Raw genomic sequence first — 21107 nt, forward strand, 5'->3', positions numbered from 1 at the left:
AGAAAAATCATATTTTTAAAGTCATTGAGTTGTTAGCTCCTCCCTTATACTCTCATGATATCTGCTGGAGAAATCAAATCCCTGCCTCTCAAACAGCACTGATAACCACTATTTACTGAGAACTGACTGATCCCCACCTACTTTCCATTCCCGGGCCAATGAATTGCCTGGGGCTACCCAATCTTTTTCAATTCCAGACTCTTGATTGACTTATGGATTGTGGTAAGATTATTGGAATTTGGCAGACTGATTGGGATGGGCCACACCTGGCCTGTCCTGAATGACATATGCTGCTGATGTCAGCAAGAGAAACCACTCTCCACAGGCAGTTTTGAAAGACCTCCCCTTTTGGGGGAGGGATACTGTAACGATTGAAATGACACCACCAGCTGGAGACTTACTGTAGAAAAGCTCCGCCATGAGGTGAAGGTCTCTGAGGGCAAGACCATGCGTCTTTTCTTTGGCGTCAGGAAGTGGCGTTTGCTTGTTGGGGGAAGAAGGGGGAGCCTGGTGCTCTGACTCACTCTCTTTCCTGAGGACTCTGGTGGAGAATGGAGCTACAAATGTGCTCTCCCTTTAATAGATAGAGGAAGCTAGGCCTTTCTCTCTATCTTTTCCAAATTTGTATTCTCCTTAATAAATGCTTAAAAGTCTAACTCTTGATAAAGCTTATAATTTATTGGTGACCACTCATTAGATTTTAGACAGACTAGCTAGAATTTTAGTCCTCACAGAGAGTAAACACTCGCTGAAGGGAGCTCGGTCTCTTCCGGAGTGACTTTCTTTCTGGTGGTGTGAGCTGCAGCAGGAGACGAGAAAGAGGTTCTTTCTTAGCAGTTTTTGTCCTGCGGACCCTGGCCATTTTCCATCAAAGTTACGGACCCCAGGTGGTGAGTTAACATACAAGCCCTGCTCTTTTCAATTAGCTGAACTGAAAACTAGTTTGGGGATTGTATAGACTTAGGGAAAAAGAAATATGGATAATCCCCCTATTCCCTTGTCTTTGATTTTATTATTTTCACCTTTGATGTTTATTTTATTCCCATTAATAAAACCTGATTCATTTGTAGAAAAGAGGCTGTTGGGGGGCAGCTAGGTGGCGCAGTGGATAGAGCACTGGCCCTGGATTCAGGAGTACCCGAGTTCAAATCTGGCCTCAGACACTTGACACTTGCTGACTGTGTGGCCCTGGGCAAGTCACTTAATCCCCATTGCCCCGCAAAAAAAAAAAGAAAAAAAAAAGAGGCTGTTAGGCTCCTTTCTTATTGGCCTGGGAGAAATATCTAAAAAGGCAGTTTGGAGGGGAGGGAGCTTTGGACCTAGAGGTCCCTCATTTCTGGGACCCTAATATTATGGTGAGCCACTCAATTAACTCTCCCTATATCAAATTTGGCCCCCACAAGATCTCCCCCAAACAAACTATCCCCTCCCAAAGACTCCCCACCTTACTCCCTGGACTTGAGGTTATTATGTAAAAGGATCCATTTACAGTAAGTAGTTTCTATTTAGAATTAAGTAGCTTCTATAATTAACTCAAGGGCAGTCTCATAGCTCCCTCTGTTCTGTTACCCCATAAAAACCCTGTCCCCATCTTTGGGTATTCCTAGCATTCTTGCTTTGCGATACCCCGAGTTATAACTCCTTTGCCCCGATTAAAGACCTTATTTCTCCAATATTGATTGTTTCATTAATTTCCAGGTTAACAACACTTATTACCTGCCAGGCATTGACCATGCTAAGCTCTTTATATTATTATTTCATTTAGCCCTCACAAAAACCCTGTGAGGTAAATATTATTATCCCCATTTTATACATGAGCAAACTGAGGGAAATAGAGATTAAGTGACTTGCCCAGGATCACACAGCTAGTATCTGAGGGTGGATTTGAACTCAAGTCTGCCTGACACTATATCCACTATGCTACCTAGCTGCCTTAGCATTGGGACCATCAAGATCATGTTCAGATGGTTCATGACTTCTAGATAAGTGCTCATCTCAGCTACCACTGGCATGGAGTACAAAAGTCACTCTCCCAAATCACTTCTTGCTCCTCAGAGTATTATGCTGGTTCTGTAACCTAGTCACTGGAGCATTCTTCTGACCTTCCAAAATTACTGAATCAGAGATTCCACTCTCTTCACCTAGATAAGGAAAAGAATGAATGCAGAGGCCAAAGGACTAAGGCCCATTACACAGGGCCAGATGGTGTCAGAATAAAGAAGATTTCCCTGACAGCATGGCCATCTCACCAGATGCTGTGAATGAAGGAGTAACACCACCAGAAACAGAGCAGATAAAAGGCCAGAGAGAGTTGGTGGAAGACGACTAGACCCTTGGAATTGCTCCACAGACAATTGAAGAGTCTTCTATTCACCATGTGGTTAGCCGAGCAGAACATAGGTTAGATAGGTTACAGTTGAAGCACCCTCTGGTGAGCAGGGACAGAGACTGCAGACTGAGAAAACCTTGACTTTAGCACTGACTAACCTCTGATTCATCTACTAGGTTAGTGACCAAATTATATACCTAACCTGCCCCCAAGCTGGTTAATTTATTTAATTACTGAGCCTATTACACTTTGTAGTATGCAGAAAGCAGGGGGAATATCCCAGTGCAGATGAATATAGCTATGGCAGTGCTACAACATGTACACCTCACATACACCTCTCCCATATTATCTGTCACCCAGCAAGTGAAAGGTCTCTTGTCATAATCTACTGGAACTATCAGGGAAACAGGGAGACTTTCTATCCAAAAGTGAAGTGGTATGTCGGATATACTCGTATCTGACAGATAATTCTACTGAAGAATATATTTCCTTAAAGACAGATTGAACTAATGGTTTTGTTTGTCTCTAACATGCAGTGACCTTTGCTTGAACCTCACCACCAGAATTCCCTTATATAGAACAACCAAATGTTAAACCATTGGGTGACACTTGTTTCACAAGACCCAACTGATGATCTGGTGCTGAAACAACTCAATTTCATATAAAAAGTACTGCTCTGCTGCTCTTTTTTTGTGGTAGCAAAGAATTGGAAATTGAGGGGATGCTCATCAATTGAGGAATAGCTAAACAAGTTGTCGTATATGAATGTAATGGAATATTATTGCGCTGTAAGAAATAATAAGCAGATGGATTTCAGAAAAACCTGGAAAGACTTACATGAATTGATGCTGAGTGAAATGAGCAGAACCAAGAGAACATTGTACACAGTATCAACAACATTTTGTGATGATCAACTATTATGAACTTAACTTCTCAGCAATACAATGGGGGCAGCTAGGTGGCACAGTAGATAGAGCACCGGCTCTGGATTCAGGAGGACCTGAGTTCAAATCCGGCCTCAGACACTTAACAATTACTAGCTGTGTGATCCTGGTCAAGTCACTTAATCCCAATTGCCTCACCAAAGAAACAAAAAAAAACACAAAAAAAGTTACTTCAGCAATACAATGCCGAAAGACTTATGGTGGAAAATGCTCTCCACATTCAGAAAAAGAACTATGGAGTCTGAATGTAGACTGAAGCATACTATTTTCACTTTTGTTGTTGGTTTTTTGCTATTCTTGTTTATTCTTTCTTGTGTTTTTTTCCTTTTGTTCTGATTAATGTGGATGTTTAACATGATAGTAATGTATAACCTATGTAAAATTGCTTTCTGGCCTCAGAAGGGAGGGAGGAGAGAGTGGGGGGAAAATGGGGAACTAAAAAAAAAAATCTTTACATGTAATTGAGAAAAATTAAACATTTTAAAATTTTAAAAGGTATTGCTCTGAGAGGCTGGGTGAATGGAAGGTAGGAGCAGGGTGGGTTGAGTCAAGATGGTAGAATGACAGCAGTTCTGCCTTAGCTCCTTCAGATCCTCCCCTACAATGACTGATAAAGAGCACCCACCAGGCATCAGAAAACCAAGAAAAAGAATTGCTCTGAGGCTACACCCACCACATCCCTTTGCAGAGGTGGAAGTGGTCCACAAGTGCTGTTCATTGCACATATTTTCAGACTTTTTCAATAAATCAATCAGTTATGCTGGTTTTCTTCCTCTTTTTTGTCTTAAAAATAGTATTTGTTATATGGGATATTCTCTGGGAGGGTTGGAGGAGGGATACTGGTGCAAACTAGTTGTTGAGTCATTTGAATTGTGTCCAACTCTTTGTGACCCCATTTGGGGTCTTCTTGGCAAAGTTACTTGTAGGGGTTTGCCATTTCCTTTTCTAGCTCATTTTTCCTCAGATGAGGAAACTAAAGCAAACAGGGCCAAGTGACTTGACCAGGTTTACATAGCTAGTAAGTATCTGAGGCCAGAATTGAACTCAGGTCCTCCTGACTCCAGGAGCAGTGCTCTATCCACAGTGATAACTAGCTGCCCTGGGCTAAACTATGGTGGTACTAAACCAAAATGCATCAGTTAAAGCTTTTTTTAAAAAAATGCATTGTTGGGGCAGCTAGATGGCACAGTGGTAAAGCACCGGCCCTGGATTCAGGAGTACCTGAGTTCAAATCCGGCCTCAGACACTTAACACTTACTAGCTGTGTGACCCTGGGCAAGTCACTTAACCCCCATTACCTCACTAAAAAAAAAAAAAAAAAAGCATTGTTTTGGCTTAGCTCAGTCAGGCTTTTATCCAGATCAAACCCATGTTGCTGGGAGCTATCCATGCAGCTGGCCCATTCTTCACTGGTGTTATTGCTTAAATAACATTCTTTTTGTTATTACCATATCAGGTTTTAAGTCTGGATGTTTGCATAACACTCTCCTCATTGGTGGGGGGGAATAATTATTCGATATTGCAAGCCCCAGCAAAGAATGTAGTTAGCAAGACCTTAGGAATAGAGAGATCCTTTTGCTTTGGAATTCTAGCTTCAAGAGAGGACATATGCAGTTCAAGGCTTTCTTCAAGGATAGGCCCCTGGAAGGAGACAGTAGCTTGGGGAAGAAGCTGGCATGGAGAAGAGACAATATCTTGAGGATGTCCCTGATTTCTCCAGCTTGCCACATTAGAGACTTCAGAGAAATTCTCCTTGGATGAGATCAGGGATTTTCTTTTGGGTAAGCTAAAATCTCTCAACCCCCAGTGGTAGAGCTTATTTGTGTGTTGTCTGGCATATTTTAATCTATTATATAATTTCTCCGATTTCTATATGCTATCAGCCTGGATAGACATTTGTGTCAATAGCATTTGGTGGGGAGTCAAGCCTTCAGATATAGTTTGGGATATTTCTTTTCCATTAAGAGATCATGACCAGAAAAAAAAAATCACTTGAACCTAAAAATCACTTCCCTTAGACTAGCAATAGTTGTTTTTATTGTTGTTGTTGTTTTGTGTAGGGGTGGCAGCTAGATGTTATTCTGGTCCAGTATCTCCTTTCTGAGACAAGCAGGATGGATAAGCCTCAGCACCCCAATCTCCTGTTCCCTTCAGGCAAGAAACAAAATATCCTTTAGTGAGAAGTAGGCAAGATTTGAAAGATATGCCTGTAAGGGGCATTAAAGCAAACCTATTTGGACACATGTATCACCTAAATAGGCAAGACACACATTCTAGGCTACATTGTGGCTCTCATTGCCATGGTGTTCCTCATGATTCTGAATTTAGCTCTCCCATGGTTTATGGGGAGGTTGGAAAAAAGTCTTGAAAGCTGCCTGCAGGGCCTGTGTAGTCTAGTTGTTAGGGGAGACAAGTTATAGCTATAAATACACAAATTAATAAAAGGCGGTTTGTGTTAACCAACCCCACCCCCGCCCCCGCCCCAACCATATGGAATGGTTCTCTGGTATGGCCTAGTTGGTCAGCCTTTCCATGTCAGTTGACTTAATTTTCCTTTGGCCATAGCCAAGCTTCATAGAAAAAATGGTGATCCATCAAGGTTGGTGAGTTTTAATGATTTGATATGGGGAAGGTACCTCACACTTGTTAACGATGTATATTATGCAATCTGATAAACTCTCCAAGGCTCATAGAAGGTATCTTTCCATGTTGTTTCAAAACTGTGTCTGGATGCCCCAATATGTCACAGACACCTATTTGGTATCTCATGCCAAACCAGGCTTCCTCACTTCTCTGGCTTACTGAGCTCTGTTTGATTAGATTCATATTAAAGAATACTGCACAGTGTCATAACCATGCTGAGATGAGGTGGGGCACCACCCTTACTAGGAAAGGCCTGGCACCTAGTAAGAAAATTGCCCTTATTCTCTGGTCATTTACATTTTTATGTGATCCATTAATTTATGTGACATCATTTCTGGTGTCAGGTATTGCCCCTTTCATTTGTAGATTAAAAGGACTAGGGGAAAAAAGACATTTGTGGAAGAAACACTGATAAAATCAGCTCTCAGATAAAACACTGAGGCGAGACAGATTGTTCTGAGAACCTGAAAGAGAACTGACCTTCCAATAAATGTACTGAAGAGGTGCTGCTTGGAGGCAGAGCACCAAGAGAGGTCAAGACAGTTGCTGTGTACTCTATGGTACATCTTATTGCTTACATATTACTTGTTTCAAGTTATAATTTAGCTTTTTTGGAAGACCTTTAGTGATTGGGAACCTATTGCCTTCCAAAGCATCCCATTTTGTCATCTTCCTATATGTATGTTGTTTTCTTTACAACAACTGATCTGCTCTACAAAATTTGGACCCATTGTTTCTAGTTCTGTACTGCTTCTTTCCACCTAATTCTTTTTTTTTACTTTAAAGAAAAATGTTTATTAAAAAAATTACTTGTTTCAGAGTTTGAAGGTTATAATTGAAAAAGTATAAATCAAACAACTGTTTGGGGACTATGGGAAGATTATAGAAGGACCATTAAGAACATATGTGATGGGGCAGCTAGGTGGTGCAGTGGATAGAGTACCGGCCCTGGATTCAGGAGGATCTGAGTTCAAATCCAGCCTCAGACACTTGACACTTACTGGCTGTGTGACCCTGGGCAAGTCACTTAACCCCAATTGCCTCACCAAAAAAAAAAAAAGAACATATGTGACAGGGGGCAGTTAGGTGGTGCAGTGGATAGAGCACTGGCCCTTGAGTCAGGAGTACCTGAGTTCAAATCCAGCCTCAGACACTTGATACTTAACTAGCTGTGTGACCATGGGCAAGTCACTTAACCCTAATTGCCTCACTAAAAAAAAAAAAAAAAAAGAACATGTGACAGAAAACTGAATCTTTTCAGTTTCATATCATGTTAGGCATTGGTCACTGCTTACAAGTAGGCCCTGATTTGAGGCATTAGAGGTCAGAGGAAGGGTATAAGCTGACCACATGAAGAGAAAAGCAGAAGAGGCAGCTAAGTTCAGGAAGAATCAGGGAAAGAAGGTATAAGAGGTGACAAGAGCTGCTTACTGGAAAAAGAAAACAGTGGCTGATAGGAGCTGATCAAAATCAACAGGTAGGATCCACAACTGTTATTCTGGGAGTCCTACTATTGGAAAAGCAATCAATAAAAGTTACAAAAGGCAAATGTAGACTTGATAGAAAAAACTTCCTAAATGAGTTTAGAAATGGAATGGTTTACTCTAATTAGCGGTCTTTAAGCAGAGACTCCAAGAATTATATCATACTCTTAGATATCTTTTTTTTTTTTTGCAGGGCAATGGGGGTTAAGTGACTTGCCCAGGGTCACACAGCTAGTAAGTGTCAAGTGTCTGAGACTGGATTTGAACTCAGGTACTCCTGACTCCAGGGCTGGTGCTTTACCCACTGCGCCACCTAGCTGCCCTTTAGATATCTTATAATCGGAAATCCTTTTGAGTCACCAAGGTCCTTACTGGCTTTAAAATTCTATGTTTCTACCCTTGGAGCCAGCAATACAACTACTAGAGCTGTACCCCAAAGAGATCAAAGGAAAAGGAAAAGGACCTATATGTACAAAAATATTTATAGCAGCTATTTTTGCACTGGCAAAGAACTAGATATTGAGGGGATGCCCATCCACTGGGGGAATGGCTGAACAAGTTATGGTATATGATTGTGATGGAATACTATGGTGCTACAAGAAATGATGATCAGAATATTCTCATAAAACCTGAGAAGACTTAGATGAACTGATGCCAAGTGAAATGAACAGAACCAGGAGAACATTCTATACTGTAATAGCAATGTTGTATAATCAACTGTGAATGACTTAGCTATTCTCAGCAATATAATGATCTGAAACAATTACAAAGGACTTAATGATGAAAAATTCTATCCACCTCCAGAGAAGGGACTGATTATATGAATACAGATTGAAGCATAATTTTTTTAAATTCTGTTTTGCTAATTTATTAATTTTTTTGGTGTATGATTTCTTTTGAAACATGGCTAATATGAAAATGTTTTGCATGACTATACATACATAATCTACATCAAATTGCTTCCCTTCTCAAGAGGGGGTGAAGAGAAGGAGGAAGGAAGAGAATTTGGAACTCAAAAATTTTAAAAAAAGAATGTTAAAATTTTTCTTTGCATGTAATTGAGAAAAAATAAAATGAAAATGAAAAATTCTATGCTTTTCTGACCAAATCTACTTTCAAATTGTAGGATTACAAACAACAACCTGGGGGGGGCAGCTAGGTGGCACCGTGAATAAAGCACTGGCCCTGGATTCAGGAGCACCTGAGTTCAAATCTGGCCTCAGACACTTAACACTTACTAGCCATGTGACCCTGGGCAAGTCACTTAACTCTCATTGCCTGGCAAAAAAACAAACAAACAACCAACATGCTGATACCTATCTGGGGATGGATTCTGGGCCTCTCTGTCTTGAACCCTCTTCTTTCCTTCCCTATACTCTCAATGATGTCATCAGTTTCCATGGATTCAACTATTATTTCTATGCAGAGAGCTTCTAGATCTCCATTCTTTCCTGAGTTCTAGGCATATATCACTGACTGCCTACTCAACATCTCTGTCTGGATGTAGCATAAGCTTATCAAACTTAATGTGGTCCAGACCAAAATTAGCTTTCCCTCAAAATCTTCCCACTATTTTCCCTCTTTCTATTGATGGCCCCACCATCCTTCCAGTCACCCAGGTCACATCCTCAACTTCTCACTCTCCTTCATCCACTGTCCAATCATTTCTTTTCTTTTATTTATTTATTTTTTTTTGGTGAGGCAATTGGGGTTAAGTGACTTGCCCACGGTCACACAGCTAGTAAGTGTCAAGTATCTGAGGCCAGATTTGAACTCAGGTACCCCTGAATTCAGGGCCGGTGCTCTATCCACGGCACCACCTAGCTGCCCCAATCATTTCTTTTCTTTCTTTTTTTTTTTTTTTTAGTGAGGCAATTGGGGTTAAGTGACTTGCTCAGGGTCACACAGTTACCCAATCATTTCTTAAGTCTCATTGATTCTACCCCTACGATATCTATCTCTGTTATACCCTCTCTCCATTTATATATCCACTACCCTAAGACCCTCATAATGTCTCGCTTGGACTATTACAGTTGTCCCCTAATGATTCTCTCAGTCTTATTTTTCCTCTTTCCAATCCCTATTCCATACTGTTGTTGCCAAAGTGATATTCCTAAAATACAGGTCTGAACATGTCACTGCCCTGACCAAATAACTGTAGTGGCTCCCTTTTGCCTCTACAATAAATCAAAGAATTATGCATCTATGATCATTCAGAACTTTTGCCATCTTGCTTCAGTCTCCCTTCAAGATATATTCTTCCTCTTTGTATACTGCATGGTCTTGCTAAAGTGAACTACTGTCTGTTTCTCATCTAGGGCATTTCATCTGCTGTCTCTTTGCCTTTACACAGGCCAAGTATGGCTGAAAGGCCTTTCCTTCTTACCTACAATGTCCACAATCTCTAGCTTTCTTCAAGACTTAGACTTGGCAACACCTTCTGCCTGGGGTCCTTCCTGATCTTTCCAGGGGCTTGTGCCTCACCTCCCCCCAAATTACCTGATCTTTATTTTGCTCTTTTGTTTTTAATTATGAAGCAGGTGCCTTTTTCTCCTCCTCTTCCTCCAACATGTGTCGCCCCCATTCCAGTTGACCAATCCATGAGAAAACTTTGGAGGTCAACCACTGGCAATGGATGATTCATTTGCTGAGTCTCCTGAATGGCTGCCAAGCTGAAAGAGCTAATGAGGATGGATGCCATATCTGGTAGAAGAGGTAGTGGTTTTCCATCGATGGTCTTTTCTTGTTTGTAGCCTTCCAAATGATAGACTGTGAGAGGTAATGGTGGCAGGACCTGTTGCTCCCTGTGTGGAATGTGGACTCAACTAGCTGGACTTATAATAGGGCCCTAGCTGCTTGTGTGTGTGTGTGTATTTCCCACCCCTAGCATCAACCTTGTGATTATTGAAAAGCTTGAAGAGATTGTAGTAATGGTCGATGTTTTTTTCACACCTGAGTAGCAGCAGGAACGGAGTGCCTAATTAGCTGCCAGGGTGGGCTGGTGCCAAGGGAATAGTTAAAATTAAACAGAGTCCCTTGGAAGACTCAAGTAAGGCAGACATGTAAAATATGGCTAATTAGCAGTTTTGCAAAACTTTCATATCCCAAAACTTGAACATTAGCCTCTCAGTCGACCATACTAGTAGTAAGAAGTTAAGCTAATCATTCTGTAGTGCACTCTATAATTCTTTTATGCTTAAGCATTTCCTTTTCAGCATAAGAATAAATGACTTGCTTCATACATGATTCATGTTTGTATCCTAGTTATCTTTTTTATTTCTCCTTTTTTTTGGAAAACCTAGACTAGGATTTAGCAACTTTCCTGAAGTAGCCAGGGTAGGGGTAAGATACATGTAGCAGGCTCTTGAATAAATAAAATTGATTCATCCTTTTCAGGAATTGATTCAATTACTTATTTCCCAGAGTTAGAAAGGTAGAAACTGGGAGTGGTGGGGTAAATGAGGGGAAAAGGTGGGAGTACAGGATCAGCTTAATACTTATTGATAGAAAATAAATGGATTAGATAGATAGATAAAGAAATACTTATTGAGACTTAGCTCTTCTCAGCAATACAATGATCCAAGACAACTCCAAAGGATTCATGATAGAAAATGTTCTCTTCATCCAGAAAAAAGAACTGTGGATTCTGAATGCTGATTGAAGCAAACTGTTCTACTTTTGTTTTTTGAGGCTTTTCCCTTTTGTTCTGATTCTGCTTTCACAACATGACTAATGCAGAAATGTGTTTAATATGATTGTACATATATAAACTATATTGGATTGCTTTCTCTCTTGGGAAGGGGGGAGGGAAGGGAGGAAGGGAGAAAAATTTGGAATTAAAAATCTTATGAAAACAAATGTTGAAAATTATCTTCACATGTAACTAGAAAATAATTAAAATACTTTCATGATTTAAAAAAATTTATTGACTGAAACTGATAAACTAGATTCCTTTTCACATTGGAACCAAAGCTAGTACTGACCTCAGGAAGCACTGTGGGATATTTCACTTAAGTAGAGATTAAGAATAGGCCATGGGCAACTCTGAAGGTAGTTTCTGTAATGTTTTTCTTATTAATTCTATTGTAATGTCTCATTTACTGCTAACCCAATGTTAGCATATTATTTGCTTTTGTCACTGGATAAAATCATATTGAAGTGTTGCTTATTCATTCTTTATTTTCATAAGCCTCTCTCAGCTATGTGAATAACAATTATGGTTTATTTGTTTTTTAGCTCAGGTTCTATGAGATGTTTAAAGTGACCACTTTCTTCTTTATTATATTAACAGATACTATTATGTGCTAGAATCCCTTCTAGGGGTGGGGAACCAAAGGGTTCCACTTTCCTTTTTACTTTCTTAACTCCACGTGATATAAGGAAGGAGAAATTGAAAGGGAGTATTTTTTTTTTTTTGGTGAGGCAATTGGGATTAAGTGACTTTCCCAGGGTCACACAGCTAGTAAGTGTTAAGTGTCTGAGGCTGGATTTGAACTCAGGTTCTTCTGAATCCAGGACCGGTGCTCTATCCACTGAGCCACCTAGCTGCCCCCAAAGGGAATATTCTTAATAGATGAGGGTAGAACTAGCATCAGAACAGAAAAACCCAGGTAAAATGAGAGGATATCTCCATGTGGAACTTGGACCAGCTTATTTTTAAAACCTCCAAACACATGACATCCAGGCAAAATCTTGGGTTAACCCATCTCCTCTAGATATTCTTTTTAACCCTGTTCCCCTTTCTCACTTTGTGCTTTCCATGGGTTGGGCCACCAAATCCAAGATGGGATGTGTGTGAAAGCAGATGATAGTACCATATATATGGGGATTTCAAGGGTCCCTGCCTTTCCTTACCCTTATCCAAAAAACTCCTGACAGATAAAGACCATCCCTTCTTCTTACTGAAAAGAAATAGATGTGATTATTTCTTTTACTTCCTTATCACATAACTGGAAGTGGGTATGGGTTGTATGCATTTAATATGATAAAAATAGAATTTTACAAATATTGTTGAGAAACCAATATTCACCAAATAATGTTGATGGATCTCTGTCTGAGGCTTTATTTTAATCTTCTTCATTTTTTCTTTTCTCTTCTCTTTTTTCTATTGCTTCGTTCCTGGAACCAAAAAAAAAGATCTTTAAAAACACACCATTTCTTTTGGTCTCTGAAGGAAATACTGCCTTTTCCTTTTCTGGTTATGTCACATGCGTGAATGTACCCATTATTAAGAACTTACCTTCTCTCTTTGTTGAAAATCTCATCCTCATCGGAGGAGTCCTGGTCATGTAGCTTCTGAGCCATGTTCTTTTTGCGGGTGGCATCTAGTGGCCGATACATATCCCTAAGCCACAGGGGTTTTCCTTTTCGGTAAAAATTCCCCTCCTAGAAGATACAACAGAATTCACTTTGCACCAGGGTTTTCCTTGCTGTTGGTCTTTGTTAGTGTCAATAAATACTCAGGTTTACCTCTTCGGGACTTCTTCTGGAGGACTTCTTGTGCAGAGATGTTAGAAAACTCCTGGAAAAGCACACAATAGTTAGCAAGTCATAGTTAGTAATGCAGTCTTGCAAATTGTTGGTTAAAGGGGTGCTGAAGTTGCACTGTTACAAGACAGCACCTTCCACTTGACAGCAGCCTCATGAAAACAAGTACCATGCAAGGAGGTGGCCTGAAGTAGCGGTCACTTGCTTTTTGGTCTGGGACCTCCTGAAGGTCCCCAAAGTGGTCTTTAGGTGGTCCCCATCTCAGAATGGAGCTAACCCTAGGCCAAGCGGGATCTCCCAGTGATATGGTAGAACAATTCCTATTCATTCAAATTGCTTCCTTAGCACTGTCCCCAAGTCAAGCCAACTTTCTGGGGTGGAAAGTGGAATGCCACTTACACAGCTACTTTGATCAGTGAGTTCACAATCCAGGGGATGCTAGGATCCAATTTGCCACACTTTACATGATAACGTTAGACACTAACAAAGGGAAAGAGAAAGGGCTCTGGTTGTGGGATCCCTTCTCCTGGGTTCTTACTTCCACTCTGCTACTAAGTAGCTGCTTAATTTTGGGCAAGTCACTTTAACCCTGTCTGTAGCTCAGTTTCTTCATCTGTGAAATGAAGGGGTCAGGGGCAGCTAGGTGGCATAGTGGATAAAGCACTGGCCCTGGATTCAGGAGTACCTGAGTTCAAATCCAGCCTCAGACACTTGACATTTACTAGCTGTATGACCCTGGGCAAGTCACTTAACCCCTACTGCCCTGCAAAAAAAAAAAAAAAAGAAAGAAAAAAAAAGAAATGAAGGGGTCAAACTACATGATCCTTTCAATTCCTAGCACTCTATAATTCTAAGCAAGTCTTGGGAATAAAAGAGCAGGGAATTATATAGCTGAAGGATGAGATCAACTTACTGACCCCAACCAAGAAGGCAGCTTTCTCATCTCTGGCAAAGTTGGCTTGTGACCTATTTTATTGGAGCAGCCTCTGCCTGTGGCTCTGTTTGATCCACTTCCCCTCTTCCCCCAGCCTTGTTAAGGTCCAAGTTCTATGATACACTGGTGTCATCCAAGTCTCTACAAGGGGAGCACTCTTTTTAAAGCACTTGAGGGAGGGCAGATTCGTGATAATAATAAGACTGATTTAAAATGGACTCAGTTTTGACTATTATGCTAGAGCAAAGCATAATATCAAAATGAACGTATGAACATCTATCTACTTCTTGTCAAATTCTGAGAAGTAGAGGGGAGAATGGGCAGGCACTGACAGTAAAGCAGCCATGAGTTTCCCTGTTTGGAGGCAAAGGACCACTACCAGCCTTTCATACAGGTAAACCTGGTAAGCTGCTAAATGATATATAGATAGATAGAGGATAGAGGATAGATAGATGATAAATAGATAGATAGATAGATGATATATAAATGATATATATGTATGTGTATGTATATATATGTGTGTATATATTTCTTATATACACATATACATACATATACATATACATTTCTTATATTTCTTTTCTTCTGGGACCAAGACTAAGTGAAGAAGCAGAAACTGAACTGGTGATTTGGAAAGACAAATGGGGCTTTTCTCCTGATAAGTAAGAAGCAGCAACACAGTCTAATTTGAGGAATGTAAGACTGGGAGTCTGTAGGCCAAGGTCCTATCCCCAGTTTTGAAACTGGTTTGACATGTATCCCTAGGCAAGTAATTTCCCTAGCTGGGCCTTGATTTGCTAATCAGTAATGACAGAAAAGGTTGGACAGACTATTTTCCAGCTCTAGCATTGTATTAAAAATCTTTATAAAAATCAGCGCAATCACTTTCTGAAGAGGACAGTGATATTTACCGTAAGCTGTATGAATATTTTATATCCCCTTTGGAAGTTGTTGGTCTATGGGAACAAATCTGTTTAGGAAGAAAATATCATTATCAATTCTTATTTCATTTGAAAGAAATATTTGTCAAATTTAATAAATATTAATTTCTGATTGAATAACTTATCAAATGCTTCCTGAGAGCATGTCAGTTTATATGCCTGTAAATGTAGATAGGAGTCCCTGTCCCCTTTGAACTTCCATTCTCTCTCTCTCTCTCTTTTTTTTTTAGTGAGGCAATTGGGGTTAAGTGACTTGCCCAGGGTCACACAGCTAGTAAGTGTTAAGTGTCTGAGGCCGAATTTGAACTCAGGTACTCCTGACTCCAGGGCCAGTGCTCTAACCACTGTGCCACCTAGCTGCCCCCCCCATTCTCTTTTTAAGAACAGCACAGACTGGTAGGTTTGAATGGAGATTCAGACAGTGGTTATATGACTCTGTACAAGTCAATTAACCTCTCTGAGTCTCAGTTTCCTTATTGGGACAATGGAAATAACACTAATACTTGGATCATATAACTTACAGTCTTGTTGCAAGGAAAGTAAAGCATAGGGGCAGCTAGGTGGCACAGTGGATAAAGCACTGGCCCTGGATTCAGAAGGACCTGAGTTCAAATCCAGCCTCAGACACTTGACACTAGCTGTGTGACCCTGGGCAAGTCACTTAACCCTCAATGCCCCACCCAAAAAAAAAAAGTAAAGCATACATTTATTATTTCCCTTGTTTTTTTAAAATAATATTACTTTTATTATTATTATTTTGTGTGAGGCAATTGGGGTTAAGTGACTTGCCCAGGGTCACACAGCTAGTAAGTGTCAAGTATCTGAGGTCGGATTTGAACTCAGGTCCTCCTGAATCCAGGGCCGGTGCTCTATCCACTGTGCCACCTAGCAACTTGTTTTAAATGCCACAGTTATTCCCTCTTACTTTAAACCTACTTCTCTTCTGCTCCACTCTCTTTGTACCCTTCCTCATAACGAGGGAAAACAACAAACATAATTACTGCTTCTTGCCTGACAGGAGGGAGGTGTGTTTCCTTCTTAGCTCTCAGGAGAAAGAATGCCCATTCCAATACATCAGAATTGAACGGCTTTTTCAGTAAAAACAATTCCTTCCCCCCTCCCTAAAGAACCTAACAAATATTAACTATTTAATTAACACTTTCTAAGCAATTGAATGGGGGGCAGATGGAATGTTGTCACAGGGCACTAAATTTTAGAGGAAATAAAAATGATTTTTAAAGTGTGCAATTTAAAAATTATTAAATTATATTTTGACAGTACTTACAGTAATTTAGCAGCACAGAAACAACTAAGCTTTAGAGTAATTTATTAAAACTTAAAGTTGCCAGACTGTGACCCCCTGACAGTAGCCCTCATGGCATTTCAGGGCTGGTGTTTCAAAATCTCTATCCTCCCTCCCACAAGGCTAGTTTTAGTGTCTCTCTTACCCCTTGGCATACATTATCCTGGGGTCTTCCCCCATGGCCCTTGTAAGGCCATAAAACTTCCCTTCCTGTTCAATTAAACAACCTTATTTGTTACTTGTATTATATTCATGTGAGGAAAACAACTCCTGCTCAATTCTCTGGAACTCAGTAGCGGTGATGTGTCAAAGGCTCATTTATTGTCATTCTCTCAAGAATGGGCAACCCAGTGTACAGCTGGTGGGTGCAAAGAATGAGGGCTCAAAGGCCCTGTTTTAAACCCTAGTCCCCAACCTCTCCTTTTTCATCACTGGTCCAATTACTCAAGGGTTAAAATCTATGTGCAAAAAAGGGATGCAGTATACCTAACCCTAATTTCCATAATTATTTTTTGGGTTCTTAGCCAATGGGAGAGGTGACACAGGGGCATTTCTTCAATCTTCCCTTACATGGACACAACCCAGGAGAGGACCTAATTGAGACTAGCTCAGGGCTCCTTGAACCATGTGATCTTTTTCCTCCAACAGGTCCAGAGGAATGTAATTTGAATGGTGACTATTATATTCTTCTTCTTTTTCTTTTGGTGAGGCAATTGGGGTCAAGTGACTTGCCCAAGGTCACACAGCTAGTGTCAAGTATCTGAGGCGGGATTTGAACTTAGGTCCTCCTGACTCTAGGGCCAGTGCTCTATCCACTGCGCCACCTAGCTGCCCCAGACTATTATATTCTTATTGAGAGGAAACCATTCCCCATTTCTTCACAATTCATATATCAAATTATAAAATCGATTTGATGGCATAAAATAATTGATTTAGATATAGAAAAGACACTTGAAGTCATCTCCTCATTTTACAATTTTGGAAACTGAAGCCCAGGGAGGTTAACTACTTAAGATTACACAAGTAGTAAGTGGCAGAGCCAGAATTAGAATACAAGTCATCTCACTTCAAATCCAGCAGGCATCAATATTGCTAGTTACATGATAAATATTTGTTAAATGTATTGAATTAGCTCATACCCTCTTCATTAAATCCTCTGACCTTTTCCATATTAGCCAATCCATAAGAGCTCTCCGGGTTTCCTTTGTCTCTTTCCAGCTTAAGCTACTTCAACACTGGTCTCTTAACAATTTAGGATTCCTCACCCCCTTAACTTTCTATCAGAATAATTCCCAGGCAAAGGGGAACCTCCACCATTCAAATTTCTTGCCTCTACTCTAAGTCCATTGTTTTAGTAGTGATGTAGGAGGCAAAATGGGTTAATAGAAAACCTAAGACCCAAGCTCCAATTCAGATATAAGCTCTAAAAGGGATTCAGACCCCAGTTAATGGATAACTTGCAAGTCAGGATGCTAAGTTCTCTTACCCACAGTAATCAGTACCCATAACAGGAACAGAGGGAGCTAGGCCATGAAGACCTTAAATAAAGTGACAAGCTATAGAAATTCAGACTAGAAATAAATGATAAATGAAGATGTTTTGAAACTAAGCATGGGAACCAGAAGGAGACATGCGCAGAAAAGGCCAAATTTGTCCCCAGATTCACCTTATGACGTGTAAACCCCCAAAACACACCTCCACTGAAAAAAGTACCTGCCTCGGGGGTTGGCTTAGGACCCCAGGAACTCCAAATTAGGATAAACCTTCCCCTGTACCTCCCTAAAGTGGAAATTATTATAATGAGGATAATCAATTTATCCATATTATAAATATAACTGTCTTTCCTTTCTGGTTATCTCCCTGTGGTTACCCACAATATTGCAATAAAACTTGGGAAACTGAGTCACTGAGTCTTGTAATTCTTTTGGGACGACTCACGATCAATTTGACCCCTAGTTCCACCCCACATTAGTAGGAGCTCTTGAGACCAGTACAGATTTTCTTTACAAAACTTTAGCTAGGTTATTATTCACCACATGATGATCCTTTTATTCTCATTTTCTTTATCATTTCTCCTCCTGCTTATTATCTTATCTGTTTCATTTCCCACAGTGGCATTACAAATACTTTCCATTCTTTTCAAATTCTTGACCCAAACCCATCCCCCTTTGTGCCTTTTTACTAAGATCAAATCCATCTGCCTTAACTCTCCACCTTCACTTGCCAACTCTCATTTTTTTTTCTTCCCCACCCAGGCTCTTCTCACTTCAGAGGAAAGTGTGGCCTCTCTTCTTGTCAAGGCTAACCCCTTCTTCTCTTCCCAGTGTCCTTGATCCTATCTCGTGCCTCCACCAAGACCTTGTCCTATTAATCATTTACCGGGTTTTGCATCTTTAGTTTCTCTTTCTACTGGCTTCTTCCCCTCTGAATACAAACAGGCTCAGATCTCCCCTAAGTTAAGACAAGGCTTGTCACACTCTCCTTATAGTCCTGTTTCCTCTCTTTTTATTGCCAAACTACTAAATAAAATAGTCTAAAATTTCTGCTCTCACTTCTTTACCAATCATTCACTCGTAAAAACCCTTACTACCTGACTTTAACTCTCTTAATGAAACTACTCTTGAGCCTTCTCTTGAATTCTATTTCAATGACACCCTTTAAAGGTAAAAAATGACTTTCTAACTTCCCAATCCAATGGCCTTTTCTCAGCCCTGATTGTTCTGGATTTTTCTGCAGTATCTGCCATTGGTGACTCCTCTGTTTTGATAATCTCTCTTTTCTTGTTTAACCACCAGGGGTATTGCTGACTACATTCAGGATTCTGTGCAATAATTAGAACCAAGCACTAACCATTAAATGCTCACTCCAGCTTTTAAGAACTTCCCCTAACACCACAGGAATATTTATCCAGTTCTCTATAGTTCTCAGAGAGCTAGCTACTGCTATCTCCCTAGTTTTTGTAGGTGGTTGCCCTCTCTTGTTAGTGTAGATGAGTGTGCGTGCATGCGTGCATGTGTTCATGCATGCAAGTAAACATGCACAGGTTCTTTTGGCACTTTTTTGGGGGGGCGGGGCAATGAGGGTTAAGTGACTTGCCCAGGGTCACACAGCTAGTAAGTGTCAAGTGTCTGAGGTTGGATTTGAACTCAGGTCCTCCTGAATCCAGGGCCAGTACTTTATCCACAGCGCCACCTAGCTGTCCCCTCTTTTAGCACTCTTACCCCATGTCCCCTCCATGTTTGTGACTCAAATTTTACATGCTGACCTCTTCTTTTGTCCCTCCTGCCACTTTAGGTACACTCAGTTCCTTGATCTCTAACTCCCAGTATTCTGCTCTTGTATACATAGCCTAACCATGTCCCAGAGGGAAGAATGTAGTTAGACTAGACTTTCATGACATCATATTCTCATTCTCCTTTGATGGCTCCCTTCTTCCTCCTCTTATCCCCATATTGTAGACTAGTGGCTCTTAAGCTTTTTAGTCTCAGGACTCCTTTGAACTCTTAAAAATTATTAACCTCCCCTTGCCTCCCCCACCAGAGAGCCCTTGTTTATGTGGGTTTTATCTATTGATTTTTTTACCATGTTGGAAATTATTCCAAAAATAGTTTTGACCTCATGGACTCCCTGAAAAGGTCTTCAGGACCCCCAGGGATCCCTGGACCATACACTGGGAACCACGGATGTAGACAATCCTCAGGGCTCTGTTCACGTTTTTCTTCTCCTCTATACAATCTCACCCACTGCCATGGCTTTGGCTGTCACCTTAACCAAATCTGTCATTATCCATTTCCACAGTTTCTTTGGAACTCCAAAGCTATATTTCCAACTGACCACACATGGCATCTCTGGTTACACTTGGATGTGTAACCAGGACTTTAAATTCAACATGTGCAAAACTGGACTCACCCTTCTCTCTCAGATTTGCTCCTCTTCCTGCCCTTCCTATTTCTGTTAATTATTTTCTTAGTCAAAAGCATTCAAAATCTTAGAATCATCTTCAAGTACTCCCCACATCTAATCCATCGCACTAATTCTTGTCTATTTTACTTCTGCTGTACTTCTTGAAGCTACATGCTGAGGGATAGACCAGAGGTATCTGCCTCACTAAAGGCTAAGGAAGATGGATTAAGAATTTAGGAGGTGGGGGGAGGGGCAGCTAGGTGGTACAGTGGATAAAGCACCAGCCCTGGATTCAGGAGGACCTGAGTGCCTGAGTTCAAATCTGGGCTCAGACACTTGACACTTACTAGCTGTGTGACCCTGGGCAAGTCACTTAAACCCCATTGCCCCACCAAAAAAAAAAGAAGAAGAAGAAGTTAGGAGGGTTTTGGTGAAGAACATCTTAAATTCTTAGAGTACTTGTTCCTTAGCAGGTAAAAAATGAATGTTTTCTGAGGTTCTTAGGGATCAGAGAGGTGGAATGTCAGGAAGAGAAAGTAGTGATAACCCCTCCAGCGAAGACACTGAAAGCCTGACATTGTTTGAAAGCCTTGCCTAATTATCTGGTAGCCTATGCCACACTACCAATTCCATTTTTTCTGAGCCAAATGAGCTTTTCTTGAGCTTAATAGAAATTTACTGCAGCTGATAACTGTGGAAGCAATGAGCAAAGAAATCCCAACATCTAAGGTTTGGAAGGGATTTCAGAGACCACCAAATCCAACCGATTTCTGAACAACAATCCATGCTACCCCATTCCTGACAAGTGGGCATCTAGCCTCTGATTGAAATCTCCAGTGAGGGGGAGCCCAATAACTCCTGAGGCAGCCTGTTATATTCGTAGAGAGCTCTGCAGGAAACTTTTCCTGACCCATTGCTCCTAGTTTCTGCCCTCTGGCTCAAGCACAAGTCTAAACTTTGTTCCAAATGACAGACCTTCAGATACATGAAGACAGATCTCATTCCCTCCCTAAATTTTTCAGACCAAGCATCTCCAGTTCCTTCAGCTGATTCTTGTCTCTAGTCCCTTTGATGGAGGAGCCTAAAAGGAGTTAATGGATAATACTTGATCAATAGTACCTAAAAGGGTTAACAGAGAA

The 21107-nt window shown here is 40.6% G+C and overlaps 1 protein-coding gene across 1 annotated transcript in view; it reads right to left on the minus strand.

Annotated features, from left to right (window-relative positions):
* Positions 1 to 12447: 12447 nt before the first annotated feature.
* Positions 12448 to 21107, minus strand: part of LRRC37A (leucine rich repeat containing 37A) — a 64152-nt gene continuing 55492 nt past the window's right edge. The window contains exons 11-14 of the mRNA XM_044003282.1: positions 14733 to 14791; positions 12870 to 12921; positions 12640 to 12785; positions 12448 to 12518 (exon numbers count right to left, since the gene is read on the minus strand). Of these exons, the coding sequence (XP_043859217.1) occupies positions 12467 to 12518; positions 12640 to 12785; positions 12870 to 12921; positions 14733 to 14791 (309 nt within the window). The 3' untranslated portion in view covers positions 12448 to 12466. The remainder of the gene's footprint in view (positions 12519 to 12639; positions 12786 to 12869; positions 12922 to 14732; positions 14792 to 21107) is intronic.

The sequence above is a fragment of the Dromiciops gliroides genome, chromosome 4 (genome assembly GCF_019393635.1).
Source record: "Dromiciops gliroides isolate mDroGli1 chromosome 4, mDroGli1.pri, whole genome shotgun sequence".
Lineage (NCBI taxonomy): Eukaryota > Metazoa > Chordata > Mammalia > Microbiotheria > Microbiotheriidae > Dromiciops > Dromiciops gliroides.